The following is a 21,630-nucleotide window of genomic DNA, read 5'->3' as shown; positions in this document are numbered from 1 at the left end:
CAGTGGGATGGAACAGCCAGCAGCGTGGCGAGACATGTGATGGCCAGAGAGCGACCGGTCGGGGGGGGGGGGATATCAGGTTGATGGAACAGCCCGCAGGGTGGCGAGACACGTGATGGCCAGAGAGCGGCCGGTCTTGGGGAAGGGTGATGTCAGTGGGATGGAACAGCCTGCAGCGTGGTGAGACACGTGATGGCCAGAGAGTGGTTGGTCGGGGGAACGTCAGTGGGAGCGTGCCCGATGTTGCCGGCAGGAGCCGCGATCACCCGGAGACGCCGCGGGCCCCCAGGAGCAGCCGGGGCAGGAGGAGCAGGCGCCGCGCCGTGCTGAAGAGCGGCGACTGCAACGTTGTGCAGAGCCACGTGCGCCACCGCGGCCGGCGCTTCCTGAAGGACGTCTTCACCACGCTGGTGGACGCGCGCTGGCGCTGGACGCTGCTGGCCTTCGCGCTCAGCTTCGTGCTCAGCTGGCTGGCCTTCGCCGCCGTCTGGCTCGTCGTCGCCTTGGCCCACGGCGACCTCGAGGGGTGAGCGTCGTGGCTCGGCACTACGGGCCTTCTTTGGACCACTGTCTTCGGGCTTGCATTCAAGCTAGCACACCTATTATGGCGAGCTTCATTCCAACCCTGTAGTGGCAGGCTTGTTGCGAGCTTGCCATGTGTAAACAGTTTACTTGATTCAAGCTGGTACACTTGCCATGGCAAGCTTGTTTCAAGCCTTCTTCGAACCACGGACCATTTTCGCAGGCTTTCCATGGCAAGCTTGGCTGCGAGCTTTTCCATGTGTAAATTAGTTACCTTCTTGAATTCGAGCTAGCACACTTGCCATGGCTAGTCTCATTATTCAAGCTTGTAGTGACAGGCTTGTTGCAAGCTTTTCGTGTGTAAATAGTTGCCTTGAATCAGGGCTGATTCAAGCTGACATCCTTGTCGTGACATGCTTGATTTCTTTTTTGATCGTGGCTAACTTGATTTCAAGGTTTAATGGCAGACTTGTTGCAAGCATTTCGTGTGTACATAGTTTTCCTTGATTCGAGCTAGCACACTTGTCATGGCAAGCTTTATTCAATCTTGGCATGTGTAAATAGTTTCCTTGAATCAAGCTTGATTCAAGTTTGTAGTGGCAGGCTTATTGCAAACTTGCCATGTGTAAATAGTTTCCTTAAATCGAGCTTGATTCAAGCTAGCACACTTCCCATGACAAACTTTAATCAAGTTTGTAGTTGCATGCTTGTTGCAAGCTTGTCGTGCAATATATTTTTTCCTGATTCAACATTTAACAAGATGAGTAGTAATTTAATTTAAATTCATTGTCGAAAAACTGGTCCAAAGTCGCTTTGGTTGGATGCGTGGAGTTGACGGACGTATGAAGTCAAGCTGCATGTCGCTTTGTTGATGGACGGAAGAGTGACAGATGGGTGAAGTCATGCTGCAAGTCGCTTGGCTGGATGGTCAGCGCTGACGGATGGAAGAGTGACGGGCGGATGAAGTCAAGCTGCAAGTCGCTTGGTTGACGGACGGAAGAGTGACGGATGGGTGAAGTCATGCTGGAAGTCGCTTGGCTGGATGGTTAGCGCTGACGGATGGAAGAGTGACGGGCGGATGAGGTCAAGCTGCAAGTAGCTTGGCTGGACGGTTAGCGCTGACGGACGGATGAGTAACAGGACTGTCGACAGGGCCGGCGAGGAAGAGGGCTGGACCCCGTGCGTGGTCAACGTGCGTAGCTTTACCTCCGCTTTCCTGTTCTCTGTGGAGACGCAGCACAGCATCGGCTACGGCAGCCGCAGCACCACCGAGGAGTGCCCCGAGGCCATATTCGTGATGGTGCTGCAGGTATGGTGTTTATCATGCATTTGATGTTGTTGTTGATTTTGATATTGTAAAAATGAAATAAAATGATTTTTTTACAATAAAATACATTTTTTTCTTATTTACACTATTCTTAATTTATATTTATTAAAAAATGTCAAACTAATTCAAAAATATTAAAAATTATTTATTTTTTATTTGGATTTTCTATAAAAGCGTGTTTTTAGTTGTTTTTTTTTTTTTAAACTATTATTTATTTTTCATTTTTTGGTTGGATTTTTTTAATACGTCAATTTACTATTAAAGTGAGTTTGACTAGATATTGGCTGCTTTTAAAATATATATTCGAAATAGTGTGTTGAAGAACTATAACACACTATATTTTCAATATCCTACTATGAAAATCAATGATTTTCAATAAAATTGGGAAGTCATTGATGTTTATTCTAAGTCAGTAACTTATCCGAGAAATGAGCAATTTGGGCGCCTGCTGCCTCCCTTGGATGAGATAGCCGGTTCTCAGGTTCCCTCTCCGAAAATTTCAACTTATTTAAAGTCGGTAACTTATCCGAGAAATAGGTGGTCGACGCGCCTGGTAGTTTCCCTTCTTTGTCTTGGCGCAAAGAAACTAGGTACCAGTTTAGAAAAACAAAAAATCGCTAATCCTGATTATTCTAGTAACGATAACGGGTCTAACTGTTTAAAATATTGAATTGTCATCCGTCCTTGATAATTATGCCAAATTTCGATTTAATCCGACGTTTTGAAGGGGGTCAAAATCATGTTCAAAGTTTCCGTTACATACTAACATACATGCGTATGAAGCTAATAAAAGCGTGTTAAAAATCAACTTCCTTTCAGAAAGAAAGGTGATAAAATGATAAAATATTTAAAATTATTAGCTAAACAAAACAATACATTTAAATAATTTAGAACCACCGCAGTTTCCTTTTGATATTAATTCATTAATTGTTTGAATTGCCTTTTTTTTTTTGTGGAAAATTAACTACTTCTCAAGCATATGTAGTCAGGTTAAAGAGATATATGATTAATAAATCCACCTGATGTGAGATTGTGTTTATCCCGGCTATAATCCTAGATAGCGACATTCTCGAATGGAAATTTTTATCTGCTGTAAATAATTGGGATTAATAAATTATAATTCATTTCAGAGTCTGGCTTTATGATTCTGTCAGCACATTGTCCTGTTTTCTCTTCATCGGAAACTTAACTTGTCTTCACGATGGACAATTCAAATCGCGCGCGCTACACGCACTAATCGCTGCGTTCCCAGGTGCTCACACCCGGGTTGTGTTCGCAAATGAGATCACGCGTCACATTCACTAACTTGACACTGAATTTTTTAGTATTTTTCTCTAATAATAATATATTCTTGTGTGTCAATTCCAATAAGTATACACACATTCTTATGTGAGCCTCAGATTGTAGATGTTTTGATTTCTGTGCCTAGTGTCATAAAAAATTTTCTTTATTATATATTTTGTAATTTACACTTATTACAAATGGGTAGGGCGTCGCGACAAAATACTAAACCTGTAAGTGCGCCGTGAACATTATATAGTTTGGGAACCCCTGCCCTAAACAATCAATATCATATCATATTTTTACGAGTATAATGTTGGGAGAACTGGGTTCGTAAGGGACATACCCAATTAAGTTTTATTACAATTTTAATAATCGCAAATATTTACAAAATCTAATAAACAATTGTACATTAAAAAAGTCTGATCGCTGGTCTTTCACACTTAAAAATGTTTATTCGTTAGACACTAAATGTCTGTCAAGTTCCGCAGTTCGAACTCCTCACTGGAGCTAGGCTCGACAGTGGTTCGCCCCTCACCTCGCGCCTGTCCACTCAGTCTCGCGCCACTCAGTCGCACTCTTTCAAGGTCCCGTCGCTCCGCGTCGCGCCACTCTCGAGGGGGGTCTCTCACCCTCTTCGCCGATGTCGCACTTCCCTTCACTCGCGGAACTCCCCATCTCCCGTGGAGGCCAGCGTCACTGCTTATATCCCCCATGGCGTCCTTCTCGAAGGTACGAGAGCGGCTGTGACGAGTCGCGTCATCCCGGGCCGACCCAACGCACGAAAGGTCCAGGAAGGCGGCGTCTATTCGCGCCAATCCGCGCGGCGGTCTCGGAAAAAACCCGCAGAATTCCTAGGCCACTTAGTGTCAGTGACTATAGTCCGAGGCGAGACGGGGAGCGGAGGGGGTGGGTAGCGAGGACCCTTGTATTCCGACCAGGCACCCGTGGCATGCCTTACGTGAATGGACAACACGTGACGTCAGTGGCCGTGCGGGGCCACCAGCCATCCCCGATATGTTTGTAATGGAAAAGGTAATAGGAGAGGGACCATAGGCCTCAAATGGGTTATTGTCTGTATCTGGATGACCTCTTAAGGGGCCCGCCTCGTCAGGGGTGTATGTGTGTTAGTGAGGTGGGATGATAATCGCTGGTATTTCCAGTGCGGTATAGCCTCTAAGCGCAAGGCTCTGAACTGACGCGTAATCTTCTCGTCGTGCACAGGATAACTGTGTAATTTGAGCGGTGACCGTAACGTTATATGGCGGAGAAATGATGAAGATGAAAATGCAAGTCCCTTAAGTGCTTTCAAGAATGTGTAGTGGTTGTTTTACGCCTAAAAATTACTCTGAAAACATGCGTTTCAGCCATTTTTACACGTCCAAAAATATAGTTTTAAAAACTTAATCCGAAATCAAAAGTACTTTTTGGCCCTAGACGAACTCTTAAATGCGTTTCGTAGGCAGACCCCGCTCGGGTGTGTTGAGTAGTTTTGAAATCGCGTTGTTTTTCCCTGAAGCTCTGTGCACCGTGTGTGTGCCCTGGTGGGCCGTGGGGGTCTTAATCCACTCGTGGCACTTGCCGGGCAGGCGATCACGGGCCTGCTGGTGGAAGCCAGCATGATGGGCGTGGTGTTCGCCAAGCTGTCGCGCCCCAAGCAGCGCGCCCAGACCTTGCTGTTCAGCAAGCACGCCGTCGTCTGCCTGCGGGACGGCGGGCTGTGCTTCGCGTTCCGCGTCGGCGACATGCGCAAGTCGCGCATCGTCGGCGCCAAGGTGCGCGCGCTCTTCATCAGCTCCAAGGTCACCGGCGAGGGCGAGCTGCTGCCCCACTACAGGCGAGAGAAACTCCCTTCCACTCCCCCACGTCTTGGTCCCCTTTACCCAGACACCGGTCTGGTTCTCCCGAGCAACCCTGACCCGTCATGTAACTCCCTCCGATTATTCCTTATCGACAAGGATCGATGTTTGGAAGTACTACAGCCGAGAGAATTTCCCTTTACTCCTCCACGTCTTGGTCCCCTTACCCGGACACCGGTCTAGTTCTCCCGAGCAACCCTCACTGACATGTAACTCCCTCCGATTATTCCTTATCGACAAGGATCGATGTTTGGAAGTCCTGCAGGTGAGAGAACTCCCCTTCACTCCTCCACGTCTCAGTCCCCCTGCCAAGACACCGATCTGTCCTCCCGAGAAACACTATCCGTCACTTAACACCCTCCGATTATTCCTTATCGACAAGGATCGATGTTTGGAAGTCCTGCAGGCGAGAGAACTCCCCTTCACTCCTCCACGTCTGTCCCCCTGCCAAGACACCGATCTGTCCTCCCGAGCAACACTCTCCGTCACTTAACACCCTCCGATTATTCCTTATCGACAAGGATCGATGTTTGGAAGTCCTGCAGGCGAGAGAACTCCCCTTCACTCCTCCACGTCTCAGTCCCCCTGCCAAGACACCGATCTGTCCTCCCGAGCAACCCTCGCCGTCACTTAACACCCTCCGATTATTCCTTATCGACAAGGATCGATGTTTGGAAGTACTACAGGCGAGAGAACTCCCCTTCACTCCTCCACGTCTCAGTCCCCCTGCCAAGACACCGATCTGTCCTCCCGAGCAACCCTCACCGTCACTAAACACCCTCCGATTATTCCTTATCGACAAGGATCGATGTTTGGAAGTACTACAGGCGAGAGAACTCCCCTTCACTCCTCCACGTCTCAGTCCCTCTGCCAAGACACCGATCTGTCCTCCCGAGCAACCCTCACCGTCACTTAACACCCTCCGATTATTCCTTATCGACAAGGATCGATGTTTGGAAGTACTACAGGCGAGAGAACTCCCCTTCACTCCTCCACGTCTGTCCCCCTGCCAAGACACCGATCTGTCCTCCCGAGCAACACTCTCCGTCACTTAACACCCTCCGATTATTCCTTATCGACAAGGATCGATGTTTGGAAGTCCTGCAGGCGAGAGAACTCCCCTTCACTCCTTCACGTCTCAGTCCCCCTGCCAAGACACCGATCTGTCCTCCCGAGCAACCCTCACCGTCACTTAACACCCTCCGATTATTCCTTATCGACAAGGATCGATGTTTGGAAGTGAAGCGTCTTTGGGCGCGATGGGAGTAAACTTTCAATGCAACGTTTTTTTGACACATTGTTGTAAAAAGTTTTCTGTTGCGAAAAGGACAGAGAATTGGTACTTGGCCATAGAGATATAATGAGAGCACTAGCTGTGTACTATGTTTGCTGGGCTCGTTTTCGTTCTCCTCTTTTTGTGTGATGATTCGTCCCCCACCCCAACAAATACCGAAAGAGAGAGAATAAGACAGTGTGTATGTGCATGAACTTGTTTAAAAAAAAAAAAAAAAAAAAAAAGATATAGGTATCCTATACATTCAGCTGTGTATTAGAGTGCACTAATGAGGATGATGAGGATGATGATGATGATGATAGGTGAATATTTAAACTGCTGCATCTCAAAAATTGTGTTTTATGAGCTCGCTCCTAATGTTCACAATACCTCAAATGCTACCACATAGTGAATATAGCTATGAAGCAAGTTAGAGCTACTGCTCACCATGACAAGATATAAGTCAGTATTAAAGAAAACACAATTTTTTCCACCCTAATATTTGTGGTAAATTACAAGCCAAAGAGTGTGACAAATTGAGGTATTCTCCAGATTTGGAAAACTTGTTATTTTGATGTTAGGTGGATGTTGATTTGAAACTATAGGCTGAAATAATTCTTTTTAAAGCAATGCATCTTGAGGTTGAAATGCTATGGTTTTGATTCCTTTTTTACGAAAAATATATATAGTATTACCAACAAAATTAATTTTAAATGACCACCAAGTGGATTATGTCCACCCACTTGGTATAGAGGCTGGTAGGCCAAGGAGCCTGGTTTTGATTCCTGGCTGCTAAAGGGGATTTTTTTCAAACCTCTCGGAGTTCAGGACTTGAGTGTTCGTAATGCCACTTTCACCTCTATCCCCCGGCAGGCACTAGTAAATCACTGCGAAATCATCTTCTGGCAAACATATGGACATCACGACTGTCAACGCCACGGCATTGCTTGTGCTCATAACACCTAATCACGTGTGGATTACAAGTGACCGCAATATTCTGTCGTCACTAATTAGCGGTTTCGTTGAGGCTACAAAATGGTATGGCTTTTTAACACGGAATATTTTGTGAGGTACGTATTGACAAAATCCTTTGTGGTGACCACAGACTTTTAAATTTCCACTGTAATTTGACTTTCCCAGATGAAATGTAAATCTCGTGTCCAATTACTGGTTTAGAGAACCAGGAAAAACTGGTTGCGGTGTTGATGATTCTGCCATGACCCTATGAACTGGTGATGATGATAATGAAATATTGATGGAATAAACGAGTGGGGGGGGGGAATGGGATAAAGTACCCCTGGGAAAAAAAAAAAACAAATCACTGGCCCTCTTGTGACTTATTCAGAAATTGTACTGGGGATAGGTGAGAGATCTAACCATCCCGACACCCACGGGGGTGGGCCCTTTTAGGACCGAGATGCCCGTCGGCATCGACGGCGGCGACCACAACCTCTTCTTCATCTGGCCCAGCCTGGCGGTGCACCACATTGACCGCCGCAGCCCGCTGTACATGCTGACGGCCGCAGATCTGGTCGACCCGACCACGGAGTTCGAGATTGTCGTCGTGCTGGAGGGCACCATTGAGTCAACGGGCCAGGTAAGGGGACGCACCACAACGCCGAAATACCACAACGCCGAATGTACCATAACGCCGAAATGCCAAATTGACCACAATGCCGACAGCTAGAAAACTGCTGTGTACCACAACGCCGAATTACCTGTCATTGCAGGACTGCCACAAAGGTTAGGTTAGGTTAGGTTAGGTAAGGTTAGCACACAAATTCATTCGGTTGTTTTTCATTTTGCTCCTGTGCCCCCCCCCTTCCCAGCAACAACATTTTTCGGCGTTACTGTATTTCGGCATTGTGGTACACAGCAGTTTTCTAGCTGTCGGTGTTGCGGTCAATTTGGCATTCGGCGTTATGGTATTCGGCATTATTGTTCGTTCGGCATTGTGGTAAATACCCACCTGGTATTTGTAGTTGGAAGATAGGGTGCCCTCGTATGGATAACACTATCCAGGGATTGAAGTCTTTCAGCAGTTTTGCCTGATCATGGTCTCATTTTGTGGGATATGAAGAAAAAAAATTAAATAATATTATTGTTAATGATGACAAACATATGTGGACTGTGTCGAGATGGTTTTAACCGACGATGCAACATAAATTACACGATAGCATCAGCCCACACCAATGCGACTTACCGCCATCATGCCGATGAAAACGAAGACTGTTTTTTTTTTTTTGTTTCTCACTGCAGGGATGCCACTCTCACGGTTTATGGACGCCAACCCTTGCAGTGTTCCAACATTGTGCCAACTGTAAAAATCTGGGGTGTGGGTGATTCAAACTGTGTCTTATCACTTGGCAGGGTACAAGTTCCTCAAAGTCAACTCACAATACAGTTCTATATACAAGAGTTCACGCTAATGCTAAAACACACCAAAAGTATGAAATGTTTTCAATCAAACAGTCTGAGGCTTCGGTTACATTGTACATTGAACTACTTTATGGCCAGGATCTTTCGATGTATTAAATTAAAATATAAAGTGTATTACCCCAGGAATAATATATACATGATTATTCCATCAGAATGAAGGGATAAATTTGATCAAGTGATGTAATGATTTTTGAACATCTTCCTATAGAGGTTAATTATGTTGCACAGACATGAGGACTGAATCCAAACATGGAAAAAAATGTCTAGTTTTGCAAGTACTTACAAATGACACAGCCGATCTCCATAGCATAGTAGGACGCACACTGGCTTACAGTGCAAAGGGGTTCTGGGTTCACGTCCTGGGTAAGGCAAGGGGTGTAAAATTTGAATGCAGATGTTTTATTGATAACTAACTATATGATAACGAGATTCGAATAAGGAAAAAAAATTGACCACTGGCCATTGGAACAAGCTGTGGGCTACACAGAAAATAAAAAATAATCAAAAGATCTAACTTCTATGCCACTATAATATAGATAGGTCTGGTAACAGCCTAACATTTACCCTGGTGTGTGCAGTCGGCCTAGTAAATCTTGTGGTGGCCTGCGAACTAATAGCGCTAGTATTAGTTAAACACATCATTAACATTGTGTTAAATGACAGTTTAATATAAAATATGATATTATTTCTAGTCTGTACCAATGTTTTAAATTTTTTCCAGAATTTATTAGTTAACCTGAATTTATATTTTTTTATGAATATGTTTTAAAGTGTTGTCATTGCAAGGTTGTGGCTTAGTGGTTAAACATGTGGCCTGGCAATCAGCCTGCCTTCTCATGTTTGATGCTCACCGATACTGTTTTGTTTTTTACATTTTCAAATTTTATTACGTCTCGCAATATTAAACCATAAATTACACAAATTAAATACATTCAAACAGTAAAATGTAAATATATATTTAAAATTAATATATTCAATATAATAATTTTTACTTTAAATTATTTTTTAAACAGGAATTGTTTTGAAATGATACAGTTTTCAATTTTATTTATTGTAGAGCATGGGCACCGCAAGCTTTACTTTTGATAAATTTTGTAGGCATAGCCCTTTTATAATAGTATTCACAAGAAAAGAAAATAACTGGGTAAATATGTATTGTACGGATTAGCGCCAAAAAAAATCGTACAAATATGAAATAACTTTCATTATATGCTATCTTACGTCCTCTTTTCAGAACCGCCTGCGGAGATAAAAAATTCCAAATACTTTTGGAGATATGGCCGTTCTTATTTTGCTATACCAGACGTGTGTAATAATTTGACCGTCGCCATTTTATATTTTGCCGTGTGCGCGTGAATGTCTAAATAACAGAAATTTTCCATTAGGTAAGGTTAGTTACATTATAAATACTTCAAAATAAACCGAAATTAAAAATAATATCAATTTATTTTACATGTTGTATAGTTTTAAGTATTTATAATGTAACTGACCTGACCTAACAAAATGGGACAAAGGTAGATTAGGTCAGGTCAGCTACATTATAAATACTTTGAAACTGAACAGACATTAAAAATAATAAAATTAATTTTATTGGTTGTTTAGTTTTAAAGTATTTATAATGTAGCTGACCTGACCTAACAAACCGGGAAAAAGGATGAACAAAATAAACTCACGTAAGTTTCTTTTTACATGATGTATTCGTTCGCGTGAGAGTCCTAAGATCCACATAAAGTTCTGCCATTCCCGATTACACCCGAATATTCACCTTCGGCCAACCTCGGGATTTATTTATTTTTGCGCAGGAAAAATGAATTGAAATATTAAAAGTGGTCGGATAGGTTAGCTACATTAAAAAAAAAAAAACTTTAAAACCGTTTGGATGGTTAGTTAGGTTAGTATAGCTACATTAAAATAAACAGAGAAATATTAATAAATAAACCCGAGGTTGGCCGAAGGTGAATTGTTCGGGTGTAATCGGGAATGGCAGAACTTTATGTGCATCTTAGGTTTCTCCGTTCGGGAACATCGAAAAAAAAAAAATGATACTTGTAAACAAGCAACCATTATCGCCGCACGAGTGCACAGGATGAAAATTAAAAAATTCGATATCTCCAAAAGTATTTGGAATTTCTTATCTCAGCCGGGTTTAATGAAAAGAGGAAGTTTAAGAGCACAGAATAAAGGTATTTTCGGATTTTTAAATTTTTTTTTAAAAAAATCGCCAAAAAATGAAGATTAAAAAATTCGATATCTCCTAAAGTAATTGGAATTTTTTATCTCCGCAGGCGGTTCTGAAGAGAGGACGTAAGATAGCATATTATTGATATTATAAATTATTTTCTCTCTCTAGATGGGGGTGAGGGGGGTGAGGTAAAGGAATACAGTAAACTCCCTAATATCCGCGGTGCGGATTATCCGCGCATGCTACGAAAAAAATACAGCACATAATGTAAATCTGTATTTTATTACAAGTGAGCAAATTTGAAATACTGATGAGTGTATTGTGTGCAGTATACAGTAAAATGCCACAGGCCCTCTCGGAACTCGTGCAGTAGGCTGGCATGCATTGCTATTTTTGTCTCTGTGGCGCTTTGTTTCTAGTCGTATGGTTGAGCACTTTTATGTTTACATTACTGAAATGTATTGTATGTTAATTATTCAGTAAAATACTAAAAATTTAGAATCATTTAAAAAAATTTTTACTGTACATAAATATTTGGATTTTTAAAGTTGAAATTAATGTTTCCTTTTTTTTGTTTCCCATTTTCGGCTCTTTTGCTGATTATCCGCGATTTTCACTATCTGCGGTGGCCCTGCCACTTAATTTCGCAGATAATCGGGAGTGTACTGTTGTTTTGTCCATGAGACGTACGAGACTGTAAAATCCAGATAAAAAAACGACACAATTAATGCTGATGCACTCTCAAACAACTCGATTGGCAGCAAGCGTGCACGATAGCACGACTTACCGCCATGACGGTTGAACAACTGTTACTTCGTCGGCAGAAGCTTGCAGGGCTACCCACCTTTGGCAGGCAGCCGACTTGAAAAACTTAGCACTGCCGGAAAGTAGCGCGGGATGTTCAAAATTCAAATGTTTCAAACCAGGGGTGCAACAACAAGATGGGGGGGGGGGGGGGGGGGAAGGAACAAGGGTATTTTGCCCCCCCCCCCCCTCTGAAACCTTGAAGTGGGGGCAAACATGGGCAAAGAAAGTGCTGTGTAATCAATTTTTAGAAAATAAAAACTGCTTAAATAGCACCATTTTCCACCTTGAAATACAAATTTTCCTCGGGGGAGGACCCCCCCGGACCCCCAGCTTCAATAGGGGGGGGGGGGGGGGGGGGGATCGAAGATTCTTTATAAAAAAAGGTATATTGCCCCCTTTGGAAATTTAGTTATTGCGCCCTTGTTTCAAACACTATACACACTAAATTACACGCAAATATTTACAAGGTCCAAAACATTAAACTGTACTTTGAAACCCCCTTTAGTTTTTTCTGGCTGCACGAGAGGGTGGTGCGAAGCATGTCTGGTCATCGAGGTGCAGTTTATCACAAGCGCACCTGTGGTTCCGTACCTGCTCCCTTAAGGGCTGAAATCTGGTAATACACACCGGAGGTGGATATTTTTTTTTTTACATGATTAGTGAGGCTCCCATGGGCCCCAATGGACCTGGAATATTTACGTTATTCAGACGTGGTTATTCGAGGTGCAGTGTCATCCCTGGCCTCGTGCAGGTGACGCAGGCCCGGTCGTCGTACCTGCCGGGGGAGATCCTGTGGGGCCACCGCTTCCAGCCGCTGACCGCCTACAACGAGGGGCTGCAGGGCTACGAGGTCGACTACAGCCTCTTCGACCGCACCTGCGCCGTCGACACCCCGCTCTGCAGCGCCGCGGAGCTCGACCGGATCCGCAGCAGCGGCAGCAGTCCAGCGGGTACGATCGCCCAACGTCGCGACTTGGCGCGCGCGTCCGGAACGAATCAATCCTCAATCCAGTCGCGTAGGACAGCTTTTTATACACAAGAAACCGAGCAACTGTTTTTTTTTTTTTTATGTGATAACGTCTTGTAAATCGAATGTACGCCGGCTGCACGCACAAAAAATTTGTCCCGTTCTGCCTGAGCTGAGCGTGCGAGAAAAAATCTTCTATGATGTCAAAACAGGTTTAAGGCAGGGGATTTTTTTTTTTTTAACTAATTGTTCGTTGATTATATTTATAAACAGATTATTTTTAATTAAATTTGCAAAAAGAACTGTAAATTAAAAAGTGTTTAAAATTTTTCACAACGTTTTCTTATGACGTTATCACGTAAAATGTTCGTCCGTAAACAGACTTTACAGACAACCCCCCCCCCCCCCCCCCCCCCCCTTTTTAATATATATTTTACATCAAGTGCATGACAAACCTAAAACTTTTTTTTATATAAACATAACCAAGCTTGTGCTGTAATCCGCAGTGCACTGAACCAACTACTTTCCGGCTAGATTTAATACAACCACCGTCCCTTTACAAAACGTTTTTTTATTTCCTCAGTTTAATGCGTTGGTGTTGCTTGGTTCCATTATATAATATATATTGAAATTATTTTCACCAGCTATACGTATATTTATCATTGTAATTTTAACTACACTTTAATACCTATGAGGTATTTTTCTGTAAGTGTCTCAATGAAAAAATGCCCGGTAAGCTAAAATATTACTGATCTAAAATTAATGTTCAGGCAATATAATTACTTAACTGAAAGGAGCGACAAATTAATTTAGTTGTATTTATTGAAATCTTCCAATTAGTAATACAATATTAAAAAGGAAAATATTTTAAGAAAAATACTTAAAGGTTAAGCAATTTACAACTAATTAATTAATAGTATCCAAAATTTGTTAATGGTTGATACTTAAATAATATGAAAATTAAAAAAAAATTAAATTTGCCAAACAGAAATTTGCCTTAGTAAACAAAACCAGCTCATTTAAAATAGCACTAAAACTCATTAATCAAAATTGTCAGGACTTTGAGGGAAAATACTAAGTTTATCAGGAATAGTTGTGAAATATATGAAGTTAATCAAAGTTAAATTTAAATTATGAATTACACAAACTTTAACAGAAATAAAAGATAATATGTAGAATTTTGGATACCTACAACTAACCTATTTCACAATATTAATCATACATTTGGAGAAATATAGAGTCCATACAATATCTTCAAAATATTAATTTCTGTAGTCTTTCATAGTAGTTAATCTTGGAGAAAGATGATACAGTCGTGTAGTGGTAGACATTAGAATTTGTTTAAAAGAAGCAACTCTTCATAAAGCTAATCGCCTATTAATGTTTTTAAAAGTGTCAAATTCACATTCTTCAATCTTGCTCCGTAGATATCTCTTAAAATTCGGTGTAGGACTTAAATTAATACATATATTAACACATTAAAATGACAGTCCTTTTCAGCCTTCCACATTTAACATTTGTTCCAAAACCAAATGTTATTTAATAATCCACTTTCATTTATTTGTCCCACTGTGCTTGTTTTAAAACACACATTTAATTACAAAGAGTATTTAGCCCTATAAAAAAAAACATAAAATTTTCCACAGAGATTTTATGCACGAGAATAGAGTAATGCTGTAATTTATAGTAAAAAGAACATAGCTGGTGTTATCAAAAAATATTACACTAATTAATTTGTCTATTATCTAAATTCAGTACAATTTCATTACTACATACATATATACCTATAAGCTATTTGGTTAAGGTGTATTATGCATATGAGAATGCTTGAGTAAATAAACAGGCGAGCATGTGTTTCCTAGGGTTAGGTACCGTCACTTCGTCGGAGGATCACGCACACTCGCGACCTGGTGTCCTGAACTCGCAGAGTTCGATGAATTGAGATTTTGTTCGGTGCATGCCTGTTCACAGAGCCATTGTTCCTGACTCGTGCTACCAACGTTGCTGGAGATAAAAATTCTTTACGCTCGTAAAAATTCATTGTGCACCGCACGCACTCACTCAAAAAGGTTACAAAACAGCACGCATGAAGGAAAGTATTATACGAAGGCTTAACATCTCGGTCCATACATATCGTACATTCTTGTTAATGGGGAAGATTGATTTCAACTTATTGTTTTGGATACACGCTATTTCTGGTTTGCACTGTATGTCAGAAAAAAACCTAAAAACAGAGAAAGATGAATACACAGGGACAAAAATACAGAAAACAAGCCAAACTCGCCTAAAGACAGCGCAGAGAATTCTTTGGAAGGAATTAGTTCCACACAATGTCACAGCACAGATATGCACACACACACTGGGCTGAAAACAAAAAAAAAGTTTCAGCATGAACAGTAATACATATCAGTCTGTGCCTGATGACGGGAACTGATATCAATTCCTAAAACGTCATGTCTGTTTTGTTTTGGGAGCCCTGCTGTGTTTTGTCTATGCTATCGTCGTTTTATCAGAATGTGTGTTCAATTTCTCTGTCGGGATCGCATTTGTCTGTGTGTTTTCCGTATTGTTATGTTTAGCATCGTCATTGGGTTCTTCTGTCTGTTGCTGCGTTGTCGAAAGTTTTGGTTTGTCTGTATTTACTGTTTATGTTGCAACTGTCTCGCCGTCAGCCCACAATGTGTTAGTCTGTGCTATGATATTGTTATGTATAATTACTTCCATTTAATTCTCTGTGCTGTTTTTACATTTTACATTGGCTGATATTGGCTTGTTTTCTGGGTGTTTTGTGTGTTCATCTTTCATCGTCCATTCATCAGGTTTTCTATGTGACATACTGTGCAAACTAACAATGGCGTACATACGTCCAAAATAATGATTCTTAACTTGAGACACTTTGTCCTGAACCGAGTGTTGAAATCTTAATTATCTCTGGGAACTTAATGCAGTTACTTCTTGTGCACACATGTTCAGCTGAATACTGTGTCATAACAGCGTGCAGAGCCTGAAATAAAACTTTAATGTTTATCGTGTCCACTGTGTTTTGTGTCTGCAGATCACTACGGCAAAGTGTTTCGCAACGTCTGTTCGCCGACCGTGACCTTCACGCTATGCTCAGACGAGGAAGGCAGTGAGCACAACCACGCAGCCGAAAAAGGCAGCACGTGCTGACGTACACGTAAGACATTTAACTACTCGACATAAATTACTATGGGATACAATTTGCCCATGAAGTTACCAAGTCATTCAAAACTTTATCATCGAATACAGATCATTTTTTAGTTATTTTCCCGATGGACAGTGTTCCAACGTAGCTCAAAATATTTATGACAATAATTCAACTTTTATTTTTTTCTTCAAAAATGAGTGGCAGTTGTAAAAAGAAAAAAATATATATATTGTCAATTGTTAAAAAGCTTTTAAGTTTTCAAAATAATTTACATTAAGTAGTCTCAATTCTATGTTGTTCATATCTATATTTTTAAATAACAAACGAAGCACTGTAAGTTCATTATCTTGTATATTTTTTTAAAATAATGTTTTCGTTGGTACTTCATCCTTGACACTATGTTGGAGGAACTACACACATATCTAGACTTACCTATGCACATTGTTTCTCCTTGTTTAAAAATTATAGTACCACACTTTATACTTGTAGATCTTGTGTTACTAAGCATTTTATTGTAAACTGAGAGCCCCTTCAGTGTTATGTACCGTGTGCTGAAACTAATTGCAGTTATGGTATCCTTACTTCTGCTCTGATCAGTTCTCATGTCTGGACTTCAAACACATGGTTTTTTGCTGGAACACAGTGTCCGCAAGGAAAAAATATTTCGTACAAATTTAGACGAGAAAAAAGTACTAGATTTTTTAAAAAAAAAAGTACTAAATTATAATTTGTAATGGTTTTAACAATTTAGGAAGTTATTTTGACATTGCAATGCTCTAACTTAAATATCACCACACGCACACACATACATTCCATAGTTTTTAAAAATAATTACGCTTAATAATAAAACATATTGGAGTAACTGTAATATTATTATATTAAAGAAAAAAGTACTAGATCTGAACGTAAATGTACTAGACCACTAAAAAACTTATAAAAGTACTATATCTAGTACGAAAGTACTAACTGTGGACACCCTGCTGAAACATTACATACGTACAATGTTATTGTATTCATGGCATTTGGTGGGACTGTAAGAACCAGAGCTGACATCTGCAGGAGATGGCATGAACCAAAGTTCACCAAGACAAAAACAAAACTTCTTAGTACTAACTGTCTGTTGATTTTTAACAAGATGGACACTATGTTAAAAAAATTTCTTGTCGAAAATCAGATCCAAAGCCGGGGTTTAGTATTTATTTTTTCAAGTAATTTTTTTGCTTTTATCATAGCCATTTCATTATATAATTTAAAATTTTGACCTGCAAATCTAATGCTTTAAATAGTCGACTTAGCTGCTCTGGCAACAAATGCTAGGTGAAAACTATCAGATTCACATTCATAAATGTATGTAGTTGAAAACAACAGTTTGATTATACTGATCATGCTCAGCATTAACTTAAAGGATTCCTCGTTAAGTATTGTGTCACAGTTCCGGATTATAAGTGTATTTGCAACATGAGAACACATGAATTTGCTCGTTACCGAAGTTGGATGTTACATGTAAATGAAGAGTACTTTTTTTTTTTTCTTTCCAAAAAAATTTTACAAAGGGTATTTTAAGACCATCTCTTCTAGTCTAACACGTGTTCTTCTGAGATGCTCTCTCTGGTTTCCTGCTGCAGCCGCCACTGTTGTTTCTGGAAGTACTTTGTGTGCATTCTGTAGAAACAAGAGCTAAGGTAACCCTGTGGTGGTTGGGGCGGTAAAAATTAACACCATAGGTGAGTTACTTTCTCGCTGACTTATAATTATGGTGGTTGATGTTTATTAATTTCCACAAGTAAGCATGACAAAACTAAAACAAATAATAGATCAATTAAAGTATGAAATGCTACAAATAGTCCTTTTTTTTTTTTTAACTATACACACTTTTTTTTTCTACACTGTTTTACGATTCAGTTGTGAAATAACTTCGAATACCGTGTTTTCTCGCATAATTGTCGCACATTTTATTGTAAAATCAAGTTTGAAAAGTAGGGGTGCAACAATTATGCGGAAAAATTTTTTTTTGTTAGGTAAAGTTATACATGAAAACTAAACCCATTCATGGAAAGTACGTTTATTTAAAAAGTAAAGTTTAAAAGAGCACGCCAAACAATTAAAATTAATAATTCATGCAACAAACACCTTTTTTCAACTTTAAATAGAAAAACAAAATCTGTGACGCGAAAGCAAGCCACTTGAATCTGTGACGTGAACTAACACATAACTGTCGTAGTACACGCTTGCCACAAAAGAGTGCAGGCTGTCAAATGTAGTTAACTCGGCACCTGACAGAGAGTGCGCGTTGCATGCACCGGCGAGATATCGATATTCAACTACGTGTCTATGCTCTATACAGACAGCAACATAACCAAACACGAATAATGCCAACTAGCGCTGGCTACATGTTTATAAACAGTACACCACGGCGACGCAGACAATCAGATAAAGGAAATAACTTTTAAAAACGACTATAAGAAAATTTACACGTCGGACAACTTCGTATTTCAGTTAATTAAATAAGTGGTAATGTCCAAATAAACATTATATTTCTACTTTAAAATACATCGTTTTATACGGAAAAGATACCTACACAAAGCGCTCGGCATCTAATAGCGGAACAAAAAACATCATACGACGTTTACGCGATAAGTTTTTTTATCCCAATTTTGACGGCCTAAAATGTGGGTGCGACGATTATGCAAGTGCAACGATTATGCGATAAAAAAGGGTACTTGTGTTTTAAAATGCTGAGTATTGTTAATGGTTTTTTATTTATGCGGTTCTGTTGAAACATCTAAACTGGGAATTTTTATTGCACAAATGACTAGAACATTAATGGTGAATGTTGGGAAATGACAAACTCAAGAGGTATGGTGTGTCCAATTTTATTTACCAATTCAATAATTTGAAGTGTTGTATTCCAAGTCAAGTCAAATCAAATATACAAATCATAAACTATTCATATTTAAAAATTTCAATATTTGCACAGGCTTACTCGTTGGTGGTTGATGGCTATGTGAATGAGTTAGTGTGTGCCGTTCCTTAGCGTTATTCAGGTTCTTTTGTTGCAGAATTAACTTGCAGTTTGAATCTCATTTAACAGTTTCTCTTTAATGATTCCTTACAATAGAATTTTCTGCCTATTTCTTCCTCTGTTTCATTATTGGGAGACATTATTTTTATGGATTTATGTTTAGGCCTATTTTGTTTTAATTTATAAAAAAGATTGCATTATCCAACAAATATGAAACTAAAAGTCTCAAACATCATATGATGCACTTATACCTTAAAATAATAAAGGATGTGTAGGACAGAATTTAAATAAAATTTGTGTGTTTAAATGTGTCCACATCGTGCAAGATCAAACATAATATAACTTTTTCCAAACCATTTAGTCCATAAATTTCTGTACAAAATTCATGCTAAATAAATTACCATAAATTAATTCATCTTAATGACATAAAAAAAATTTTTGCATCGAGTTAATTTTTGTCAAATTGATGATTGATTTAATGGTTTTAGTTACATTTTGGTGCTAATTGATGCATTTGCTTTCAGCTGCTAAGACACAGATGCTTATCGTTTGATAAAGCATTTATATTGATTTAAATGCCTTTTTTCCTCTGTGAGTCTTTAATTTCATCCTCTTTTCCTTTGTTATACAGTAAATAAGCAATATATTGGTCCTTAAATTTTTAAACCATATAATTGAGGCTATTGTGAGAAAAAAAAAAAAGTTCAATCCTTCTTTAAAATTCATAGCAATGCTGTTGATTTTATTGCATCTTCACATTGATGACTTGTGTTTTCAGGTTGCAGTTGGCAGGTGTTACCACGTGCAGCTGTGATACACAGAGTTGGCAAATCAGAAAAAAATAAGCGCGAGCAAGGAGACCATGCAGAAGAACTTTTTTTTTTTTTTAATCATTTGTAAATAAATTACAGTGATTTTAAATGTGATTTTCCTGCATTGACTGATAAACAATAGACATTTAAGGAATGTTTAAAAACAATGGACAGGTACCAATTTTTTTTAGTCATTTCTGTATTATTTTGGGTGTAATTGATAACTCATCTATTTGCAGGAGATGAAAAACCCTATTTGTTAATGCCTGTGTGGTAATGGACAACTTAACCCAATTAATTTAAATATTTTTACTACTTTAACATCCTGCTCCACTAGTTTGAGATACTTCTATTCATCAAATCAAATGATCCAAGGAAGTGGAACATGAGATTAAGTTGGCAAACAGTTTTGACATAGTATTTGATAATGGACATGTTAACCCAATTAATTGGGTTGGATCATTTGATTAAATTTTGATTTGATGAATTGAAACCCAAACCAATCAAACTAGTGTAGCAGGATGTTATAGTTGTCAAACCTCTCTGTACACAGTAAGTTAAGAAAATATCTGTATTAATTGTACAATAGGATAGTCACACATAATATAAACCTGTACATGTTTGTAAATACCATGTATGCATATTGGTCATTAAAATATGTTTTGGACAGAAGAGTCATGTGCTATTATTTCTTGCCTGAACAAACATTTAGTTTCGTTACTAACCTGGGAATGAAAAATTTTTGAGTTGGACTTAGAGCAATATTTTAATGTGCATATTTCGATATTTAACCCTATATTTTGCTTATTAGGTCTACATATTTATCACCAATTTCTATTTAACTAGACAAAATTTCATAAGTTCTTACATGGGATAACAAAATATTTAATAATTATTTACTCATGGAATGTTACTTTTGTTTTAGCAAATTGTCATCCATGTATCAAAGGATTGAAAACAATTTTCTAAGTCCAAGTGAAATATCAATGTGTCATTTCAAAGCAAGAAATACTTTGAATATTAATAAAGTAAAACTTTTATTTCATATCTGTTACTAGTACATAATTTTTGTTAATCCATTACATTAAATTACCAATTCTTAATGTGGAACATTTTTACTGCAGGTTTCACTACAACACTGCATTTAATGAGTTGCCTCTGAATATTATAGACATGTCACATCTGCCAATTAATACACATTGTACTATTTGTTTCTACTCTTATTTATTAAACATGTAAATGTTAAAAATAGAGTACATGAAATTGTGAAAAATTTAAAAAAAAAAACTGCTAGTAGATAAACAGTCTGGATCATTGTCTACACTTTAACTCATTTCTGAAACATCACAGTTAATTAGCAAATTTTGAATGCATTCGAAAAAAATAGTAATCTGGGAATAAACAATGGTGAGTTCACAGGCCACACACATCTTAGATAAAGCTAACAATGGGCTAAATAATAGAAACTGTACATTGTCATTTTGAAAGTACAATGTCAGTTGTGCACACATTAGATTTGTAATGTTACAAAATTATCACCTTAAAAACTGTTGACACTAAGACAGCATCTGTTCCTAACTCTCCCTCTAATTATCAAATATCTGACTCAGTTTAAGATAATTATACAATTCTTAATATGTAAATACAAAAATGTGATTACATCTTGACAAAACAGCAAAATATATTAATCGTAAGGTTATTAAGTTTAAAAAACACAGCATTATAATCAAACTGGTGGAACAATGACAGTCACAAATCAAACACATGATTCATTTACTATTTTATCTGTTCACAACATAACTGAAGTTAATTTAATCACACATCAAAAACCTTAGTGTTTTCACTCAGATGCAATTCTTTACACTCAAGTTTTACAACAGGGATGAAGTAACTATTTTTTGTGTGCTTGAAAAGGTAATGTTGATCATGCTTGGGAGTGTTTTTATGCACCATTAATACTTTAGAGTTTG

The 21,630-nt window shown here is 39.0% G+C and overlaps 1 protein-coding gene across 1 annotated transcript in view; it reads left to right on the top strand.

Annotated features, from left to right (window-relative positions):
- The window catches only part of LOC134541062 (ATP-sensitive inward rectifier potassium channel 11-like), a 34,619-nt gene extending 14,287 nt beyond the window's left edge, over positions 1 to 20,332 (top strand). Inside the window, exons 3-9 of the mRNA XM_063384205.1 lie at positions 254 to 526; positions 1,675 to 1,831; positions 4,720 to 4,967; positions 7,673 to 7,859; positions 12,442 to 12,640; positions 15,713 to 15,835; positions 19,627 to 20,332. Of these exons, the coding sequence (XP_063240275.1) occupies positions 254 to 526; positions 1,675 to 1,831; positions 4,720 to 4,967; positions 7,673 to 7,859; positions 12,442 to 12,640; positions 15,713 to 15,828 (1,180 nt within the window). The 3' untranslated portion in view covers positions 15,829 to 15,835; positions 19,627 to 20,332. The remainder of the gene's footprint in view (positions 1 to 253; positions 527 to 1,674; positions 1,832 to 4,719; positions 4,968 to 7,672; positions 7,860 to 12,441; positions 12,641 to 15,712; positions 15,836 to 19,626) is intronic.
- Positions 20,333 to 21,630: the final 1,298 nt, after the last annotated feature.

Source organism: Bacillus rossius, chromosome 18, assembly GCF_032445375.1.
Source record: "Bacillus rossius redtenbacheri isolate Brsri chromosome 18, Brsri_v3, whole genome shotgun sequence".
NCBI lineage: Eukaryota > Metazoa > Arthropoda > Insecta > Phasmatodea > Bacillidae > Bacillus > Bacillus rossius.
Note: the sequence above shows the minus strand (reverse complement) of the source record. Positions and strands in the feature narration are given on the sequence as shown.